The following is a 20,811-nucleotide window of genomic DNA, read 5'->3' as shown; positions in this document are numbered from 1 at the left end:
GTCATGTACTAGATAGTGTAATTAGCGTTTCAGTGTGATAGACAGCATTCCTTCAATTAACGAGACTGTACTGTAGTATAAGAAACACTATTCAATAGAATAAAGATAGGGAAGCGATATAGAATGTAAGAAGTTTTAAAAAGATGAATAAAATTTTAAAAAAACTTTTAAAAAATGTAATTTTTAATTAAATTATAGGGAATTTACGAGGAATCCATTGGATGCTTTTAAACAATTAAGAAATCACCGTCAAATGATCACTTTGGACTGTATTTAAAGAGATTAGACAGATAAGATCATGTGCTCAAGATCAATATCACCAAACTAGACGCCATGGTTGATGATCAGCCTAAGAAGCTTCACATAGCCATGTTCCCATTTCTGGCCTTCGGTCACATAATCCCGTTCTTAGAGCTCAACAAGCACATAGCTCGAAAGGGTCATTATATTTCATTCATTTCTACTCCTAGAAACATTGAACGCCTCCCAAAGATCCCTCTAGATCTAGCAGCTTTCATAACTTTTGTGAAGTTGCCCTTGCCCCATGTAGAGAACCTCCTAGAAAACGCAGAGGCCACCATGGATGTACCACGCCACATAGTTCCATACTATAAGATCGCTTTCGACAGTCTCCAGGAACCTTTGTCTCGTTTCTTGGAAAGCGCCACTTCGGATTGGATTGTATATGACTTTGCCCCCCATTGGTTACCACCAATTGCTATTAAGTTATGCATCTCACAGGCGTTCTTCAGTGTTTTCAGTGCATCGTGTCTAGGTTTCTTTGGACCACCCGCAGAGTCGAGTGTGCTGGAAGATGCTATATATCCAAAGGGCACGAGGATGGAGCATGAGTGTTTAACCGTACCTCCTAGATGGATTACCTTTCCAACAAAAGTAGTGTTTCCGCTCTTTGTGGCAAAGGAAGTAATGCTTAGCTTCTATGAAGAAAATACTTCTGGTATTTTCGACTGGTTTCGTTTCAGTAAAATGGCGTTAGGCACTGAAGTCATGGCTGTTAAAGCTTGCATGGAATTCGAAGGTGAGTGGTTGAAACTTATCGAAAAGCTTTTTAATTTATTGTTATTCCGGTGGGCTTATTGCCACCGTCGGCGGAAGATCAAGTTGTAAATGACGATCAAACGATAGCAGTACTTGGGGAACCATTATCGAGTGGTTTGACAAGCAAGAGAGGGTCTGTGGTTTACGTAGCATTTGGAAGTAAGAGCAAACCAAGTGAATAAGACTTCAAAGAGTTGGCTCTAGGGCTAGAGCAATCGGGTTTGCCCTTCTTTCTTGTTCTAAGAAAGCAAAACCTCCCAGAAGGTGGAGAAGACTCGGATGATCAGATACCTAAAGGATTTGAGGAGCGAATCAAAGGTCGTGGGATTGTTTGGTGGGGTTGGGCTCCTCATGTTAACATATTAGGTCACAAGTCAGTTGGGGGCTACTTTGCACATTGTGGTTGGAGTTCAGTGACAGAGGCATTCCAGTTTGGACATCCACTTATTATGTTGCCCATGTTTAGGGACCAAGTACTTAATGGAAAGCTTTTGGAGGAGATGCAGACAAGAGTGGAGGTACCTATAAATGAGCAAGACGTGTGAGAAATAAGAAAGCAAGTTGAATTGCAGAACAATTAGCTAAAGAAAGAAAAATAAGAACAGAGAGAGACCTCGTAGGAAAGAAATTCCAATCCAATTTCTGTTTATCTTTACTTACAATAGGTGGCTGCTTATGTACAGCAAGAGAATAACTAACTCTGACAAGTCAGAGTATAAAGGAATATACAGCTACGTAACAAACTGTAAAATTACACAAATGTACATGTCAATTCAATTACAGAAGGCCCTTTTGGTAATTCATATGGGACATTATTACAAGCTTGTGAGTGGACATTGCAATGCATGAGACTGCAGGTCAGATGTCCTCTTTATGGTGCGAGCAGTTTCATCTTGATGATCTTGAGGAATGACAGTAGAGTTGTGTTGATAATGCTACTCTAATATCCCCCCACAAGATGGAGAATAGATGCTATCTTTTCCCATCTTGGATAAATGAGAAGATAGAATGTATGAAGGGAGGGATTTAGTGAAAATATCAGCTAACTGTAAATGAGTATAAACATGTGCAGTTCTGATACTTCCTGCAAGAAGTTGATCTCGGATTATATGATAATCCACCTTTATGTGTTTTGTTCTCTCATGGAAGACGTGATTAGCTGCTATGTGGAGAGCAACCTGATTGTCACAGTACATATGAGTAGCTTGAGGATGAGGAATTGCAAGATCAGAGAAGAGGTGCCTCAGCCAAGTGAATTCAGTGGATAGGGAAGCCATAGCACGATACTCAGCTTCAGCAGAGGATCTTAAGACCACGTTTTGTTTCTTTAAGCGCCATGAAATGAAAGAATTACCCATGAAAACATAGTAACCAGTAACAGATTTTCTAGTGTCAGGGCATAATGCCCAGTCTGAGTCACAATACCCTTTTAAATGAATGGATGAAGTAGAAGACAGCAAGATACCTTGGCCAGGAGCAGTTTTAAGGTATCTTAGAATTTTATGAGCTACTGCAAGGTGAACATTGGTAGGTGTATCCATAAATTGGCTAAGAACTTGAGTAGGATAACTGATGTCTGGTCTGGTTAAGGTAAGATAGAGAAGCCTGCCAATGAGTTGTCTGTATGGGGTTGGGTCAGATAAGGGGGAACTAGTGGTTTTTCTTAGTCGATGGTTTTGATCCATGGTAATGTTAAGGGGTTTAGAAGCTAAGTGACATGCATCAACAAGTATATCAAGTGTATAATTTCTTTGGCATATGTGGATGCCAGTAGGGGACCTGGTAACTTTGATGCCTAGAAAGTATCTCAAATGACCGAGGTCTTTAATTTTGAAATGATGATTTAAGAAGGTTTTTAAGGAAGAAATAAAATCAAGTGAGTTGCTTGCAACCACTCTGTCATCTACATAAACAAGCAAAGCTGTGAATTTTGAACCTTTGAGACAAGTAAAGAGACTATAATCAGCCTTTGATTGTGTGAAACCAAACTGAATAAGGGAGGTAGAGAACTTGTCATACCATTGTCGTGAGGCTTGCTTAAGTCCATAGAGACTTCTAAGCAACCTGCAAACTTGTCCAGGGTTACCCTTTTGATAGCTAGGAGGTCTTTTCATATAAGTCTCTTCTTGGAGTTCTCCATTGCGAAATGCATTGTTGACATCGAATTGGTGGAGGTGCCAACCTTTAACAGCAGCTAATGCAAGGATGGTTCTTACTGTGACAATTTTAACCACTGTAGAAAAAGTTTCATGGTAATCCACTCCTTGTTGAGTGAATCATTTGGCAACTAGTCTTGCCTTTTTTCTTTCTATAGTACCATTGGAGTTGTACTTGGTTTTGTAGACATACTTGCAGTCAATTGGAGTTTTACCATGGGGTAGGTCAGTGATAACCCAAGTTTTATTGAATTCTAATGCATCAATTTCAACTTCCATTGCCTGACACCAATCAGAGTCCTTGACAGCTTATCTATATGTTTGTGGGTCTTGTATGGATGAAATGGAAGTGGAAAATAAAATGAGATAAAGGAAAAGAGGTACCTGATGTCATGTCTTTGGATTGAGAGGGTGAGATGGAAGATGCATGCTGGCAGTGAAACTCCTGGAGGTATGGGGGAGTTGTTCTTGTTCTAGTGGACCTTCTGAGTGGTGGTGGTGGTGGTGGTGAGGGGGTTAGAGGTTCAAGATGCAAAGAAGAGGGGAGGGGAGGTTCAGGAATCTGTGATGATGGGGAAGGGAATTCTGAAGGAAATAAGGAGGTTGAAGGTTCAAGAGGCAAAGGAGAGGGGAGTGAAGTTTCAGGAATCTGTAAGGATGGGGAAGAAGAAGGAAAAATAGGTAAAGGTGCAGAAGGAAGAGTTGATTGTGGTAAAATGAAATTAGGTGAGTAAGATGGATTATGTGAGCATGTGTTTGATGATGGGGTGGAAGTATGCAATGGCTGAGACAAATGATGAAATGGGAAAAGGTGTTCATAAAAAGTGACATCTCGAGAGAGAAAAACTGATTGAGTGTTGAGATCAAGTAGCTTGTATCCTTTTACTCCAAAAGGATAACCAAGAAAGGCACATCTCCGACCTCGAGAATCAAATTTCTTTCTATTTTGGGAAAGAGTTGAAGCAAAGCAAAGGTAGCCTAATACTTTCATATGAGAATATGTGGGAGGGACTTTGAAAAGAAGCTCAAAAGGGGTTTTATTGGACAGAACAAGGGTTGGAACTCGATTAATAATATATGTTGCAGTAAGGATACAGTCAGTCCAATATTTATTTGGAAGATTGGATTGTATTTCAAGAGCTCAAGCTATATTTAAAAGATGTTGGTGTTTTCTTTCGGCAACCCCATTTTGTTGGTGTGTTTCTACACAAGTTCTATGATGTTATCTTGTGGCGCCCTCGACCCATACGTGTTATTTTAGTGGAGTTCGTGACAACGGGATATTGACCACATGGATCACGCACCCCATTGAACAGTGCTCAGAGTGTGTACAACATGCAATAAGTGTACAATAATAAACTCGCAGCGGAGAAATAAAAAGGTCATTCTTTATTAAGTACCAGAATGTTCAAAAACAGTAAAATATCTTTACAAGATTTATACAGTCATCTGACAGATAATTTAAAAAAAACAAATAACATAAGGGAAACAAATCTCATAACGCTGAACAACATATCAGCAAGTCATGCATCTGGTGGAGCCGGTCCCTTGGGTTCATACTCAGTCTCTATGTCAAAATCTATGGTACCATAAGACGAAACCGTAGGGTAATACACCACAATGAGATTATGACATCTCAGCAAGTAATTAACCAAATAAAACATCCAAGAGATTTAGAACACATTAATACAATCACACTACCACATACGGTCAAATATGAAGGAAACAAAACCACATTTCTTTTTTCTCAAAAATATACTTTTAATCACTCACCCCAAAAATCTCATTTGGCCCATTCATAACCATTACTTTATTATGCATGCACCATGGTCTCCCTTATGGACCGTCCGCACACCCTGCCTCTCAATGTCACACCACGGATAATGTGATACCCTGTATTTACGTGTATTTTGACCAAGTAATTATTGCATTTATTAAGATTATGGGTTTTCTTGTTTTAAATTTTAGATGATTTATGTGATATTATTTTAAGATTTTTAATTGTTAATTTAATGTGTTTTCTTCTTATTAATTATTGTTCATTATACAAATTGTTATATATTTTAAATTAGTTTATTTAACTTGCTGTTTTGAAATCATTTTCGTTAGATAATTTTTGTGACCTAAGATGTGAGAATTATACCTCATTCATTTCCCTCACTTTTTTTTTCTTTTCCTATTTTTCTTTTATTCATCTCTTCTTTTTTTCTTCATTTCTTTTTCTCCTCTCTCTTTTCCGTGTGCGACTTCTCCCTCTCTTCCCCTTCCGTGCATCATCCTCCACAGGGCCGCCGTGCGCCACCCTTTTTCCGTCACCACCCCTCCCAATCGTCTCCCCAACGGTCGGCAACCTCACCCCTTAGTTTTCAGCCCTCCGTGAGCCCCCAAGCACTGCTTCAAGTCGTGACACTCTTTGAACTCGCGCACCGCCGTCGCGCCGCCATTGGCTATCACCTCTTCACCACATCACCGGCGACACCCCAACTACCTAACCCACCGATCCTCAGCCCCAATCCACCACCGGTGAAGCCCATCCATCTCCATTTCCGATTTAAGATTTTTGGACTTCAACCGCCCTCTTCACTGCCACCCACGGCCAACCACCACCACCATTAGTTTCACCAACATCCCTAAGCCATTCTCTAGTAATCTCAAGTCTTCGTTTGTCTCCGTTCAAAATCTAGCATTTTGAGACCCACGACCATAGTGCATTTTTCACTGTTACATTGATGTGCCTCCACTTCTAGCACCTCCATTATCGTTCAAAAATTATATTATAGCACTGTAAGTATTTTTCCAAAGAACTTTTGAGATTTAAATGTATTTTTATACTAATTCATATTTAATGTGAATTGGTTTGGTTGTATTGGACTAAATCCGAGGAGTAAGGGGTCGGTCGGATTGGATGATGGAGTTGTTTGAGTGACTGGTTTATGCTGGGATTTGTTGGTTGTTTCGGGTTTAAATATTAGCATTTTGGAATTTGACGTTGGTTATGGTGGGTATTGATGAATTTAGAAATGGATGATATTTACAGTTGAGAGAATTTTAAGTTTTTTTAGGAATTAAAACATATACTTCAAGTGTAATATGAGATTTATCTGTTCACTGGAGATTTATTTAAGTTACATGAATTTTTTTATAAGTGAAGATTGACAATTATTCAGTACTGTTGTGGAGAATTTCTGAATAAGCTAAGAGACCCAGGTAGGCGGGATTCCTATACTAGATTTGCATAAAATGAAATTAACTGAGGTTGGCTTGTAAAAATGTGCATGTTATTTTTAAAAAGAAAAGGTGAAAAACAACCTCAGTATATGTTTTGCATTCACTCATAAGATATGTATGAAAGAGAAAAGAAATGCTTTTGACATGAATCGTGTAGACATGAGCAATGTTTGACATGTTTATGAAAAGTGCAAAAGAGCGAATACGATATCTGTAAATTTTTGTACATATGATATAAAAATGATTTGGTTTGTTTATGATTAAATGGAAATGATATGAATATGTTCAGCACGTGGTTTGATATGATATGGATATAAAAAAAAAAAAAAACATTTGGCATACTTATCTGTTTTTATTCTAATTCTGAATATGGTTCTGATATGATGATACTAGTTCACGTGATATGTTTGGTACCAAAATGATATGATATGAGTGCACCCACTTTGAAAATAAAATAGTCTTATATGTGTTCTTTCCTGTGTGCACAGTCTACCACGGGGGTTAAACATGGTATATGACATGATATGATACGATATGACATAATAAGATGAAGATGTGCAGTTATGTTTTGCCAAAGTGGTTTCTGAATATGAAAATGGTTTATGAATATGATAATATTTAAAAGTCGCTCTGATTTTTCTGATAACACGTTTCAAGATGTGCATATGAAAATGAAAAGTTTTATTTCTGCATACCAAACTTTCTAAAAATGGCTCATGTTTACATACTAGCATATGTTCTCTGCTTAATGAGTTGTGGATAACTCACCCCTTATCTTCATATAATTTCAGATGACATTGATTACCCAGCTGGGGGTTAAAAATAGAAATTGGAGCTTGGCTAGATATGATGGAACATCGAGTACCATTGTTAGTAGAAGGATTTAACTTGAGTATTTGAAGTACTTTATGTCGTTTGGACCTATTGAGACTTAAATATGTATCGTTTATTTCGTTGAGATTATTGGGAGATTGTGGACCCCATTTGGTTTATGTTTTTTTGTAATGATGACTTAAGGAGTTTCTATTATGGTTATTTGGAAAATATGAGATTGTGTACTATTTTTGAAGTCTTTGGAGTTTTAAATGCTTGGAGAGATAGGTTTGTAAGTGACAAGTAGTAATTCTTCGACCCCTTCCAGGTACGGGGCGTTATAGGTAACGTCTATGCATGAGACTTCGTAACGAGCGATGCCCAATTCCGCGCCCAACGCGTACATGACCAAGCATCCTCTAACCCCACCAACAAAAGGCCATATAATCGGTACGAGAGCATTATCGTCTCCTTTGTTCCCGTCGTCGCCCTGCGACAACTCAGGGGACGTCACATCAGTCTGTTATGCTCCCAAGTGACCAGAGGAGCTCCTACGAGATAATGTCCCATCTCAGCTTGGGGTCATGATACACACGCACCCACATAATTAATACCATCAGTCCCAATTTCCAAAACAGACAACATGACTTCATAGCACAGTTTGTTTAAGACGATAAATATGCATGACAACAAATATTGGATGACATAGTGAATTTGCTCATTTACAAATTCACAACAATTACAAATACACAGTTTACAACCAACTACACACGTAATCCCGTCCTCCAATCCGGCCAACACCAACATCAACTGCAATTTAATCCCAACACTTCAACGGCCCAAGGCCCAATTCTAACAAACCAACAGTTTACAAATAAATGACAATTATAATAACGCTATTTAAAACTCATGGGTTGCGTTGGAAAATTACATACACTAAGTTGGAAAATTTCTGGAAGATCGCGCGAATGGAGGTGTTGCCAAATGTGGCGGCACATTGGCGACAGTGACAATTTTGATGGATTTTTCACAAGAGAAATTCAGTCATGATGTAAATAGATGGAAGAGAGGGTTCTGTTGGGGTGGGTCGTGGTGGTGGACACGTCGGCTCAAGGCAGAGCTCACGGGGGTGCACGACAAACCTATTCTAACAGGTTCGGATTTACAACGAAAACTCACCATACAAAATTATAAACTAAGAATCGAGATGGGAAACGCATAAACCCAAGAGAAGAAGAAACAAGAGAAGGTTTGATTGATGAACCCATGGCCTATTTATAGGCCAAGTATGGTGGTAGCAGGTGGTGGGGTGGCTCACGGGTAGAGGAAAAGAAAATGGCAGCGCAAGCCGTGGAGGAGAGATGTTATGGCGCGGATGTGTGGCATGGCGGCTGACAACACATTTTCAGTGTTCATTGCTAAACAACACAAAGCTGCTCCCGGAAGGAGGTGGCTGAGTGGAGCGACGTCTTGACAGCAACCTTTCGGAGTCCCTGCCGAATGACACCGAGTAACTCATCGAAGATGGAGGTGGAAAGAAAAAAGATAGAAAGAAGGAGGTGGAAGTGAAGGTGGTGATGAATCACGGCAGCAGCTGAGACAATAAGAAAGAAGAAGAAACTAGAAGAAAAGAAGAAGAAAGGGAGGAACGGTGCATGAAGAACACGATGGAACCCTAGGGTTCTATCCGAAACGGCGCCGTTTAACACAAAAATGGGCTGGGCTACAACACACGGGTTGGGTCATTTTAAAACACACACAGCCCAAAAATAAAACACTACAAAAACAAAGGCCCAAACCGAAAATAAACCAAAATAATAACATAAATAACATAATAAAATAAATAATAAAAATTTAACAAACAAGAAAATAAGGGATCTCACAAATAATTCCTCTTTTATTGAAAAAATCCTTCATTTGAAATTCAAGGCCATTGTCACTTCTAAGGATTTGAACTTTTGTTTGAAATTGTGTGTTGACTAGAATACAAAAGGACTCGATGCAGTGTCTAGTTTCTGATTTAGCTTTGAGTAGGTAAATCCAAGTAGGTCGAGAAAAGTCATCTACTATGGTTAGAAAGAATCTGTGATCATCATAGGATTCAATGGAATTGAGACCCCATATGTCACAATGTATTAGTTCAAAAATGGTTTTACTTTGATGGTTGCTTACTGGAAATGAGAGCTTATGATATTTAGCAATGGGACACACATGGCAAGGATTTTCATGAGAAATGGTAAATGTGTGATTCTTAATTGAAGTATCTTGAATTACATTTAGCTTTGAAATGGGTGTATAACCCAATCTACAATGCCAAATATCTGAAATGTGAGCAACACTTTTGGAAATGGTAGAAACATAAATCTGTTTATGTAGATAAGTGGAGAAGTAGTCAAGGAGGGCAGTGGGAGACATTGAGGCAGCAAGCAAATTGTAAAGTTCATCCTTCATCTCACCCATGCCAATCGTGGTCCATGACAAAAGGTCCTGAATAAAGAAAAATTGTGAAAGAAACACAAAACAACAAGAAATAGAGGTAGTCAGTTGTTTTGCTGAAATCAAATTGAAGTGAAGATGGAACACATAATACATTATGAAGAATTAATGTATTAGTGAGATGAACAGTGGCAATGTGTGTGACAGGTGCTGTGGTACCATCTGGTAATTTAACAACAAAAGAAACTCGAGAAGTAATTGAGGAGAAGAGGGAGGTGCTACAGATCATGTGATCTGTAACACCTGTGTCAATAATCCATGGTAAATGGGTTTGTGTCTGATTGAAAGAAGTGAGAGAAAGAAAATTACCATTCATGGCAGGGGAAGGGTTACAATCTGTCATGGCTGTGTTGATTAAATGATTGGTAATGAGAGCTTCTCTTGACTGCAATAGAGACAAAATCTATTGGTACTGATCTTTGGTGAAAGTTAATGTATTATCTGGTGAAGAGTCTGGCTCAAGAGATGTCATATTTGTAGAGGTATGATTGTATTGTTTATTTTTGTCATACAACTTATGGCCAAAATGATAACCATGCTTTTTATAGCATTTTTCTGCTCTATGTCCTGTCATATGACAGTGTGTGCAGGTTGGGAGTTGAGCATTGCCAGCTTTGAAACATTTATCAAGTAAGTGTCCAAAAATTTTGCAATAAGTGCAATAAGGTCTGTCACGTTTTGGTAGTTGGGATGTTTTGGGAAAGGATTTGTAGTGGAATTAAGGTTGTTTTATGGCAAGAGCCAGGGAATCAGGGGATGGCATTTTGGATAGCATAAAGTGTTGCATTTCCTGCTGTTGAATCATTGAGAAAATTTTGTTGATGGGAGGTAATGGGTCCATAAGCATAATTTGGTCTCGGGTTACATTATATGTGGCATTTAGACCCATGAGGAATTGTATAACACAATCCCTTTGATAACGGTCAATTAAAACAGCAAGCTTACCACATGTACAAGCAAGCATAGGTTCATAAATAATGAGCTCATCCCATAAGGTTTTAAGCTTACTAAAATAGGTATTGACAGACTCACTGTCTTGTTGAAAACCTGTCAAGGCTTTCTTCAACTGGAAGATACGATGATCATTTTGTTGGGTGAATCGATCTTTAAGTTCATTCCAGATTTGTTGAGCATCATGCACCAAGGCAATGCTAGATTTGAAGGCTGGGTTGATAGAGTTGTGAAGCCAGGATACAACCAGGTCATTGCAACGTTCCCATGCTTCATGCAAAAGGTCCTTTGGATCTTTAGGTTTGGAGAAAGTTCCATCAATGAACCCAAGTTTATTCTTGGCACGCAGAGCCTTGTACATGGCTCTGGACCAAGTAGTATAAGTTTTTGTTGTGAGGAGGTCTGGAACTAAGGGGAGGGAAGGGTTATCGCCATGGTCAAGTCTATATGGGTTGGTGGGGTTATTGAAGTCAAGAAAAGGAGAATGGGGTGGTTCAGTAGCCATTTGAAAAGAGTTCTTACTCTAAGGCTCTTGATACCATGTAAGAAAAATAAGAACAGAGAGAGACCTCGTAGGAAAGAAATTCCAATCCAATTTTTGTGCATCGTTACTTACAAGAGGTGGCTGCTTATGTACAGCAAGGGAATGACTAACTCTGACAAGTTAGAGAATAAAGGAATATATAGCTCCGTAACAAACTGTAAAATTACACAAATGTACATGGCAATTCAATTACAGTAGGCCCTTTTGGTAATTCATATGGGACATTATTACAAGCTTGTGAGTGCACATTGTAATGCATGAGACTGTAGGTCAAATGTCCTCTTGGTGGTGCGAGCAATTTGATCTTGATGGCCTTAAGGAATGATAGTAGAGTTGTGCTGATCATGCTGCTCTAATAAGACGGGTCATTTAGCAGGGAGTCTGTGGCCAAGACGCTAAGGTTGGTGATGAAGGATGCAGAGGGACATATTTATAGGGATAAAGCTAAGGAGATGATGACCTGTTTTGGAGACAAGCAACTCCAGTACCAATATGTAGACAAATTCGTTGAGTTTCTTGTGAATCACAGGCATGTGATATTCGTTTGGTTCCTAAACTCATCTCAACTCATCATTACAACTTTTTCAAATTTCAATACAAAATATAATAACAATTCAACTTTTTCAAATCCTATAATAATAATAATATTAAAAATAATATTCTAACAATATCTTATTATCTCAACTCAATTTAATTCAATATTCAAATGCAGCCGTTTGCATGAACTTCACCCCCCTTCTTTCTTCTTTTATTTATGTCTATTTTTTGTGGAATTTTGTGTTGTCATTTTAAGTTTAAAATAAAGAAGGTAATGCAGTGTCGTTACAGACTGTACGTGTTTCTCCGGTAATCAATAGACTTTCTTTAAGAAAAAAAAATGTAAAATGGGTTGAAAAATAGAAAGATAAATTAATAGCATGTACAATATTAATATATATGCTTTGAGGACAAAAGAAAATAATAAGTACACTGTAGAAAAAGAGAACTGGTATTGAGGCAGTACATACCAGAAGATAGGGCAAACAAAAGGAAAAACGTTTCAAGAGGCAATGAGGGATTCCACACTTATAAGGACTGGACGAGCTGTATGTATCTTCTTCTTCTTCTTCTTCTTCCTCGTTCATATTGAGAGTTTGTATAAAAACTCTTTGCAAACGGTGTCTCTGTCCTTGATTTTCTGCACTATGAAGATCATTATTTAGTATGCCATTGATGTGCGTACGCCATAAGCACAACCATCATCGTGAGAGTAAATTAATTAGCATGAGTCATCCAACAAACTGTGGATCAACAGCTCCAAATATGAACCAACTAACAAACTGTAAAATGAAATGTGAGTAAGAAATTCTGACGAAAATTAGGTCTTAGAGATAGAGCTGATCAAGAAGTCTTTGATCTCTCTTTTTTTCCTCTTTTTTTAAAATATATGATCACAGACCGGTATACTTTTGAGTAATCTGGTTAATTTGGGAATGCCAATATTACGTACATGGCCGGAATTACTACTTCCCTCCACTTTCATGCGGATGAGTTGCATGCAGCCTAACAAAACGAGCAAAGAAAAAGTTTTAAGAATTTAATTCATTTCCACTCACTCTCATTTACAATATGAGGTCATATTTATAGATCTGAGTTGTGCTACATAGAAAGAAGAAAAAAAAAAGGAATACAATGCAGTTACACTAGCTGCTAAAAATAACATAATACAGAATCAAAAAAGGATGTTCCTGAAGCTTCTTTTGCTGAGAAGGATTATTCCAGATCATTGTCCAGCTTGGTAGCTGAGTTATTTTGCTTGGATGATACACTTATGTTGACATGCCCCCTCGAGTCCACCGGGGTTCACACACAGTGAGACTCATTCTCAAAGTTGTAAATCTGTCTGCAACTAGAGGTTTTGTGAAAATGTCAGCCAATTGATCCTTGCTGCTTCAAAAAGAGACCTGAAGTGTTTTCGTAGCAACTCTATCCCTTACAAAGTGGAAGACAATATCCATGTGTTTGGTACACGAGTGATACACTGGATTGGCGGTGAGGTGCGTTGTCCCTAAGTTATCACACCATAACATAGGGGAATGAGACACTGAAAAACCAAGTTCCTTGATGAGAGTTTGCAGCTAGATTAACTCAGCAGTGGTGTTTGCTAAGGACTTTTATTCAGCCTCAGTAATAGTCCTAGCCACTGTTTGCTATTTGCGGGAATTCCATGAGATGAGATGGCTGCCTAGAAAGATGAAGAAACCTCCAATGGAATGTCGATCATCTGGGTAGCTAGCCCAATCAGCGTCCGAGTAGGCATGAAGAGAGAATTTGGAGTTGTATGGGAAGCAAATACCATGGTGAATGGTCTGTTTAAGGTATCTGAGGATACGCTTAACTGCTGTCCAATGGCTGAGTTTAGGTTCATGCATGAACTTGCAGACTTTGCTTACCGAAAAGGATATGTCTAGTCTGGTAAGGAAAAGTTACTGAATGCTTCCAACAACTCTTCGAAATAGAGTGATATTGTTAAAGGCTAGAGAGTCAAACTTAGATAATTTGGTGGAAGCCGACATTGGAGAGGAAATTGGATTGGCAGCCAACATGTTGGTTTTGGTGAGAATATCAGTGATATTTTTTTTTTTTGTGACATTAAGATTTCATCAAGCATGTAATTGAGTTCTAAGCCTAAGAAGTATGAAAGCTGCCCTAAATCAATTACAGGGAATGCTTGTCCAAGGGCATATATCAGATTGTCAACAGCACTAGCAGATGAAGACGTAATGACCATATCGTCGACATGGCTAGAATGAATATACAAAGGCTATTTTTATGGAGAATGAATAAAGATGGATCACCTTGAGATGCATAAAATCCATAACTAAGAAGCCATGAGCGTAATTTTGCGAACCACGTATGAGGGGACTGCTTGAGGCCATACAAAGCTTTGTTGAGTTTACACACGAAATTGGGTCTACTTGAATCGCTGAATCCGGGGGGCTGTTGCATGAAGACCGTCTCAGTGAGTTTGCCATGGAGAAAGGCGTTTTGTATGTCTATTTGGCGTTGTGACCTACGATGAGAAATAGCGATTGAAAGAACTAGTCTGATGGTGGACAGCTTCACAACTGGGCTGAACGTCTCCATGTAGTCGATGCTGGGTTATTGGTGAAACCCCTTTGCGACGATCCCGGCTTTACGCCTTTCGATGGAGCCGTCTGTGCGTAGCTTTGTTCTGAAGACCCATCTGCATCCAACCAAATTAGAAGCACAGGAAGGTGGAACTAAGGACCACGTGTTAGTTTTAAATAGTGAATCAAACTCACGAGACATGGCTTGGCACCATTCAAGGAACTTAGAGGCAGTGGTGAAAGAAGAGGGTTCATCTGAAATCGTTTTAGTGGATATGAGGCAGCGTCGATGCAGGAATGGGACTGTGCCGTCAGTAAATTGTCAAGGTTTGGAGGAATTTATTTGGGATCTGGTTATTATTTGAGGATGAGGAGGGAGCAAGGGAGGTTGTGATTGTTTTGTTGAGTGAATAAGTGAATTGGGATGAGAGAAGGAAGAAGAATAAGATTTAGGATTGTTTGTGTTGGGGGAGATGGGATTGGCACTACAATATATTATGGTTTTTGCGGCGTTTTTGTTCTTGGTATAGTGATTCCGTCGCAAATTTCCCATTTGGTGCTTGACAATTCCTTGTTTCTCGGGAACTAATTCAATCGCGGTCAAACACCATTTTTTTGTGGTGACTTTTTCTTGCCACAAATGTTGTGTGCAGCAATTAGGGGTGTAACCGGTCCGGTCCGGTCCGGTTTTGGACAAAATCTAAGACCGAACCGGTATGTACCGGTTTTGTATTTTTCAAAACCGATTACGCCCCGATTATCCTCCTAAACCGGTACCTCCGGTTTTACCGGTTTCCGGTCCGGTCCGATCCGATTTTCCCATTTTTTTAAAATGTAAAAAACATATAATAAAGTGTTACTTCTTATTATAAAATGTTATTAATAATTTAATATATATATATTATGCTTAAAGCATATGATCAATTAAATTTTCATCTTTAAAATTAAACTTTTATTTTATAAATTATAACAACATTATCTTATATATAATTATATTAATAACATATGATCAAATAAATTACAAATGTTCATATTTAAGATTAATATTTTATGTTATTATTTATAAATTATAATATGAAATTTTTTCATATATGATATATAATGATATATATTATATATAAGAATTTAACATATAATTATATATTATATATATAAATATTTTGTATAATATATAAAATTAATTTTTATATTTTTTTTCCAACCGGTTCGGTCCGGTCCCGGAAACTACGGAACCAGAACCGGCCGGTTTTCATAAAATAGGAACCTATTCCGGACCGGACCGGTTCAAAACCAGATCAACCGATCCGGTCCGGTCCGGTCCGATTTTCCAGTTTTCTGGTTTAAATTTACACCCATAGTAATAATAAATTTGTTTATCTGGCAGTTTGTGTAGTTGCCGAAATAATTATGATTAGCAGCAAGAAGGATTCGCTGCAAAATAGGCCATTATTTTCAATGACTTTTTATCGCCGCAAATAAATGAACATCTGATTTGTTAATCTAGCAATTTGTGTAATTGCAAAAATAGTTATGATTAGTGGCGAGCAAGATTCGCCGCAAGACATAGTTGGGAATATTTGTACCGACAATGAGTATTATCGTCGGCAAAGGCAATTTTATTGCGGTGATATGGTGCTGCCGCAAATAGTATGCGTCGATTCCTTTAACCCCCAAGAACTATTATTTTGTTGCAGCAGTATGTAGTTATCGCTAAAACCCCTGAATTTCCTATTGTGCTTGGCACGATTTGCTACGGTGATATTAAATCTGCCGTTATATCTTGGGTATATATGTAATTTGCAACCAAAACGACCGCGTAGCACATGTGAAACAAATTATTTTTCTCCCTTTTTCTGTCTTCCTAAACCCGTAAGTCTCTCGTAATCGTAGCCGTCGCTCCCACATTGTGACTCTGGTAGCCGCTCCTTAGCATCGCCGTGACTGTGAGTCTTATCTCCTCCATCTGATGATCTCCCTGCTTCTCTCTCTCTCTCTCTCTCTCTCTCTCTCCTATTCTCACTCTAACTCTTACTCCGGCCTCTCTCCCTCTGTTTTTAGGCTTCCCCATTGTCGTCTCACCGTACTGCAGTGCGGCACCTCCTGCGATAAGCTCTCTCCTCTGATAGATTTGTTTCATCATTTAAACTTTTAGGCGTATAATAATTCTACCAATATATATATATATATATATATATATATATATATATATATATATATATACTAGTAAAAGGAAACACGTCGGCATATATATACTATTACGAAATAGTATATTACAATTATAATGTAAAAATTGTTAATTTTCAAATATAACCATAAATATTTACCTTGGCTTTGCGGTTGTTTGTTCTTTGCAATTATAGCATAAAAACTCTTCATCTTTTTCGTATCCAGTGGTTTTACTACACTTTGCACATGATAAGTAAAAAAATGGTTGATGCAGATCAGATATTGTAAATTTGCCTCTAACCATAAATGTTGATCGCTGCATTAAAATTGGCAATTAAATGTATCAATAAAGATATAATAATATCATATTAATTGAAGGTAATAAATAACCAATATTTTTACTCAAAACATCAGAATTTTTTCGAATTCATGAGGCACAAATGACAAGTTGTTTTCTTTTATTTTCATTTGATAAAAACTAACATTTAATCTCTATATTTTCAAAAATGATAAAAATAAACAACTGTATAGAAATTATTTTCATTGATCAGGTAAACGATAAATGTAAATTATACCGTCATTGCTGGAATAGACTTTAAGGCTTCCACAATTTCTGATATTTTGACTAATGGATCGGTAGAACCTGATGTTGATGCAACTGGCCTATCCAAATTTTTGGCAATTGTTTCCTCAAGTAACAAGTTGTTTTCTGTTGCCCTGAACAATTGAATTGATAAATAGAGTAAAACATTTAAATAATAACAAATATGTACTAAATATATAGGATAATATATTCAAAGATATTAATATATTGATAAAGGTTAATATAAAATCTATATTGCATTTAAATAACAAGTATAATAAATTAATTTAGGCATATAATTTACCATGCACGTAATGAAATGGCAGATGCAAGAAATGGCTCAATGGTGAAGACACTCGTAGGTCGTGACGATAATGATAAGCCTACATTATAAACATATATAAATAAATATATAAATGCAAGATAAGTAATTAATGAGAATGTTAATAGTAAGGAAAAATACCGTTATACGAAGAGACTCTGATTTTTGTTGCAAGGACAATTGGCTTTTCCATAATAATATTACAAATTTCAGAGCATTCATCGTGGACAAATTTGTTCCACATTGCCAAACGTAGAACCTTTAAACTGTAAAAGTAAAAAATAATCTTAGATTCACAATAATAAAAATATTATAAGATATTAGGGTAAAAATATTTTTATCGATATAAAAAGATATATATTCATACCTTGAATCGATCACATATATGTCTTGTACCAATGATTTGCCATGGCTTGTATTAACTTGTCTTGGTGCATTCGTCATCATTGCTATTGCCAGGATATCTAATTTATAAATTTATTATCATTATTATGTAAGAAGAAAAACATATAAAAATATTGAAAAATTTATATAATACATACCTACTTCTGCATCTGTATCTTTGTAGATATCAAGTTGATTGAAAGGAATAATATTATAATCTGGTGGTTTAAGTGGCGATTCCTCGTATTCAATATTTTCGACAATGGTTCGAGAATTAATTATCCACTGAGCTATTTCATGAAAGCACTCAAAATTCATATTTAACTGGAAAGCAATGGCATTTAAAAAAAAAGCTGGGAAACCAATAAATATCTATTTATATTTTACGTGTAAATATTGGGTCCGAAGATGTGAAAATTGGAAGCTCGTCTTGACTAATCTGTTTAGGCTTAACTTTTTTTCTTTACCTGTAATTTCAACTTTCTTTCTCATGCATATGTCTATTCTGTTATGAACCTATGTAAATTATCTTTTGGATGTAACTATTAAGTCTGGAAAAAATATGTAATAAGTCATAAAAAAATATAACTACGTAAATTTGTTGTTTATATCTAACTGCTCTGTGAGCATATTATGTAATAAACAATCAAAAAAATTAAGTAAGAAGAAGGAAATAAGAAATCGTACCAGACGATCCGTGAGATGCAGAGAAAAAAGTTTCCAGAACTCGAAGATGTTTTGATTTGGATAAATAGATATAACTGTAGGTTCAAGAATACTAAAAATTATATATAAAGACGGTGGATAAATAGATAAAATGGTAGGATAAGCATAACAAAGAAGAAGACCAAAAAGTAAGGCGGCAAACAAAAGAAGAAGAGCATAAAGTAGGAAAATTGGAAACAAACGAATAGATAAGAATGTAAAAGCAGCAATAAAGGGATATGGATAAGAACGTAAAAGCAGGAATAAAGGGATATGGATAAAAACGTAAAAGCAGCAATAAAGGTTAAAGCTAAGGGGCAAAATAAAAGCAGCTCCATGTTTTGAGCTCCATGTTTTATCGACGCTTAATAAACTGAAGGATTAAATTGGAAAATAAAAAAAGCTAAGGGGCAAAATAGGAAATAAAATTGTTAGACGAAAATACTATTCATGCCTTATCGACGCTTATTATATATAAGATATAAGTGTAGCTTTTGTTGTTAAACATGTTTAATTGTTATATATAAGCGTCTATATAGTTGTATGTTAAAGGGTATAACTTTTGCTGTTCATTTTTGTACCCACACTTTTCAACTATCCAATTTCATGCTTGGAACATTTTTTTTCCCCAATCCGAACTACCCACACGATTTTTTGTACATTATAACATCAGAGAAGCACGACTGAAAATTAGTCCTGATTTTGGTTCACATTGAAAAAGAGGTTGAAGGGGCTAACTTGACTAATGTGGGTAATGTGGTTAGTTTTTTTCAATAAGATGGACTGAAAGACCCAAATCCATCTAAATATGTTAGTTTGCCTTTGGGTGCACGAAGAACCATTGTTTGTGGCCAATTTTGAATGTGGCTTGTTATGGTTATATAAACCCCTTAGAAATCAATTCATTCATGTTTCCCTATTTTAACAATACATAAACTGCAGTATTCAGCATGCTTCTCTGGTTAGTGCACTATTATACTCTTTTCTGCTTTCCATGAATATTTTGGATATAATATTATCACACTTTAACGTAAATATGTTGGTATAGGCAACTATGCATACCATTTCCCAAATACAATGGTCCATGCATATTGATATGAGAGTGAATGTACCTTACTAAATCATCATTGATGGTTGTAAGATTACAAAATAATTTTAACACAGAAATGTAAATATGTTTGATACCATTTCTTTTTTCTGATCTTTGTTAATTAATCATTTTAATCAACATGCTTATTTATATATTTTTATCTGTGCTTGGTTGAAAAAGTCAAAAATCAATTGAGGCTCAAATGGACAAGAATTGGATGCATATACCAAACAGGTTCACGTCACGTGAATTTGGTGAAGGGATTAATAAACTCCTCACAATGACAAAATCCCATGCACTTGGAAGAACTACCTTCAGGTGTCCATGTCAGAGATGTCATAATAACCTTTTACTGCCAATCAATGAAGTTGAAGATTATTTATTCACAATTGGTATTGATCTAAGTTATACACATTGGATATTTGATGGGAAGGGTGAAAATTGGAGTGTTAATTCGTTAGATGGTGATGAAGATATAATTAATGAAAATAAGAATTACGTTGATGATATGGATGAGATGATAGATGACATTCGGGCTGGATCATTCATGGACCATGCAGGCAAGGAACATGGCACTACTTCTGAGCCTTCAATGAGTGAAGGGCAATCAAAAAAATTTCACCGAGGATACGAGACGTCCACTTCATCTAAGTTGCCGAAAGTTCTCAAAGCTTTCATTTATGGTTAAGCTGCTTCATATTAAAACAATTGGAGGGTGGATTATCAAGTCATTTAACATGGTTTTACAATTGTTAAAAGCAGTTTTTCCAAATATTGAGATGCCTAACTCACACCACGAGGCTCGACACTTGGAGCGTGGTTTGAGTTATGTCAAGATCGACAAATGCCCAAATGACTGCATGCTATTTTGGAAAGATGACATGGACAAAGACGCTTGTTCTAAATGCAAGGAGTCAATGTGGGTGTCAACGAGGGTGAAAAAGGCAAATATTCCCCAAAAGGTATAGCGATACTTTTCTCTTATACCGAGGTTATAAAGACTATTTATGTCGAAAAATATAGCAACATCTATGAAATGGCATAAAGAACAACGAGTTGATGACCACAGTACTCTAAAGCATCCTGTTATTATAAAATGTGGAGGCAATTTGTTAAAGACCACAGTTGGTTTGTAGAAGATGCTCACGATGTCAAGCTGGGTCTAGCCAGTGATGGCTTCAACCTGTTCAATAATATGAGCAAA

The 20,811-nt window shown here is 36.9% G+C and overlaps 2 protein-coding genes across 2 annotated transcripts; one reads left to right on the top strand and one right to left on the bottom strand.

The window, feature by feature from the left end:
• Positions 1-333: 333 nt before the first annotated feature.
• LOC108990646 (putative UDP-rhamnose:rhamnosyltransferase 1) lies at positions 334-1,604 on the top strand. The gene is made up of 2 exons (XM_018964665.2): positions 334-1,039; positions 1,264-1,604. The coding sequence occupies exons 1-2, from the start codon at positions 334-336 to the stop codon at positions 1,602-1,604; spliced, it is 1,047 nt and encodes a 348-aa protein (XP_018820210.2).
• A 12,784-nt stretch (positions 1,605-14,388) lies between these two features.
• Positions 14,389-18,130, bottom strand: LOC108998808 (replication protein A 70 kDa DNA-binding subunit B-like). Its single transcript, XM_035695803.1, has 7 exons — positions 17,971-18,130; positions 17,796-17,892; positions 17,570-17,694; positions 17,411-17,489; positions 17,099-17,240; positions 16,682-16,839; positions 14,389-14,473 (listed from the first exon to the last, which is right to left on the bottom strand). The coding sequence occupies exons 1-7, from the start codon at positions 18,128-18,130 to the stop codon at positions 14,389-14,391; spliced, it is 846 nt and encodes a 281-aa protein (XP_035551696.1).
• Positions 18,131-20,811: the final 2,681 nt, after the last annotated feature.

Source organism: Juglans regia, chromosome 11 (assembly GCF_001411555.2).
Source record: "Juglans regia cultivar Chandler chromosome 11, Walnut 2.0, whole genome shotgun sequence".
NCBI lineage: Eukaryota > Viridiplantae > Streptophyta > Magnoliopsida > Fagales > Juglandaceae > Juglans > Juglans regia.
The sequence above is the reverse complement of the archived record's forward strand: the minus strand, read 5'-3'. Positions and strand labels throughout refer to the sequence as shown.

Excerpts from the sequence above, each read along its gene's own strand:
- LOC108990646 (XM_018964665.2), top strand. The coding sequence starts at position 334 with ATGGTTGATGATCAGCCTAAGAAGCTTCACATAGCCATGTTCCCATTT. Across the intron at positions 1,040-1,263 it reads AGCTTGCATGGAATTCGAAG|GGCTAGAGCAATCGGGTTTG; the intron begins GTGAGTGGTTGA and ends AGTTGGCTCTAG.
- LOC108998808 (XM_035695803.1), bottom strand. The coding sequence starts at position 18,130 with ATGAATTTTGAGTGCTTTCATGAAATAGCTCAGTGGATAATTAATTCT. Across the intron at positions 17,695-17,795 it reads ATATATGTGATCGATTCAAG|TTTAAAGGTTCTACGTTTGG; the intron begins GTATGAATATAT and ends TTACTTTTACAG. Across the intron at positions 16,840-17,098 it reads AGTCTATTCCAGCAATGACG|CGATCAACATTTATGGTTAG; the intron begins GTATAATTTACA and ends ATTTTAATGCAG.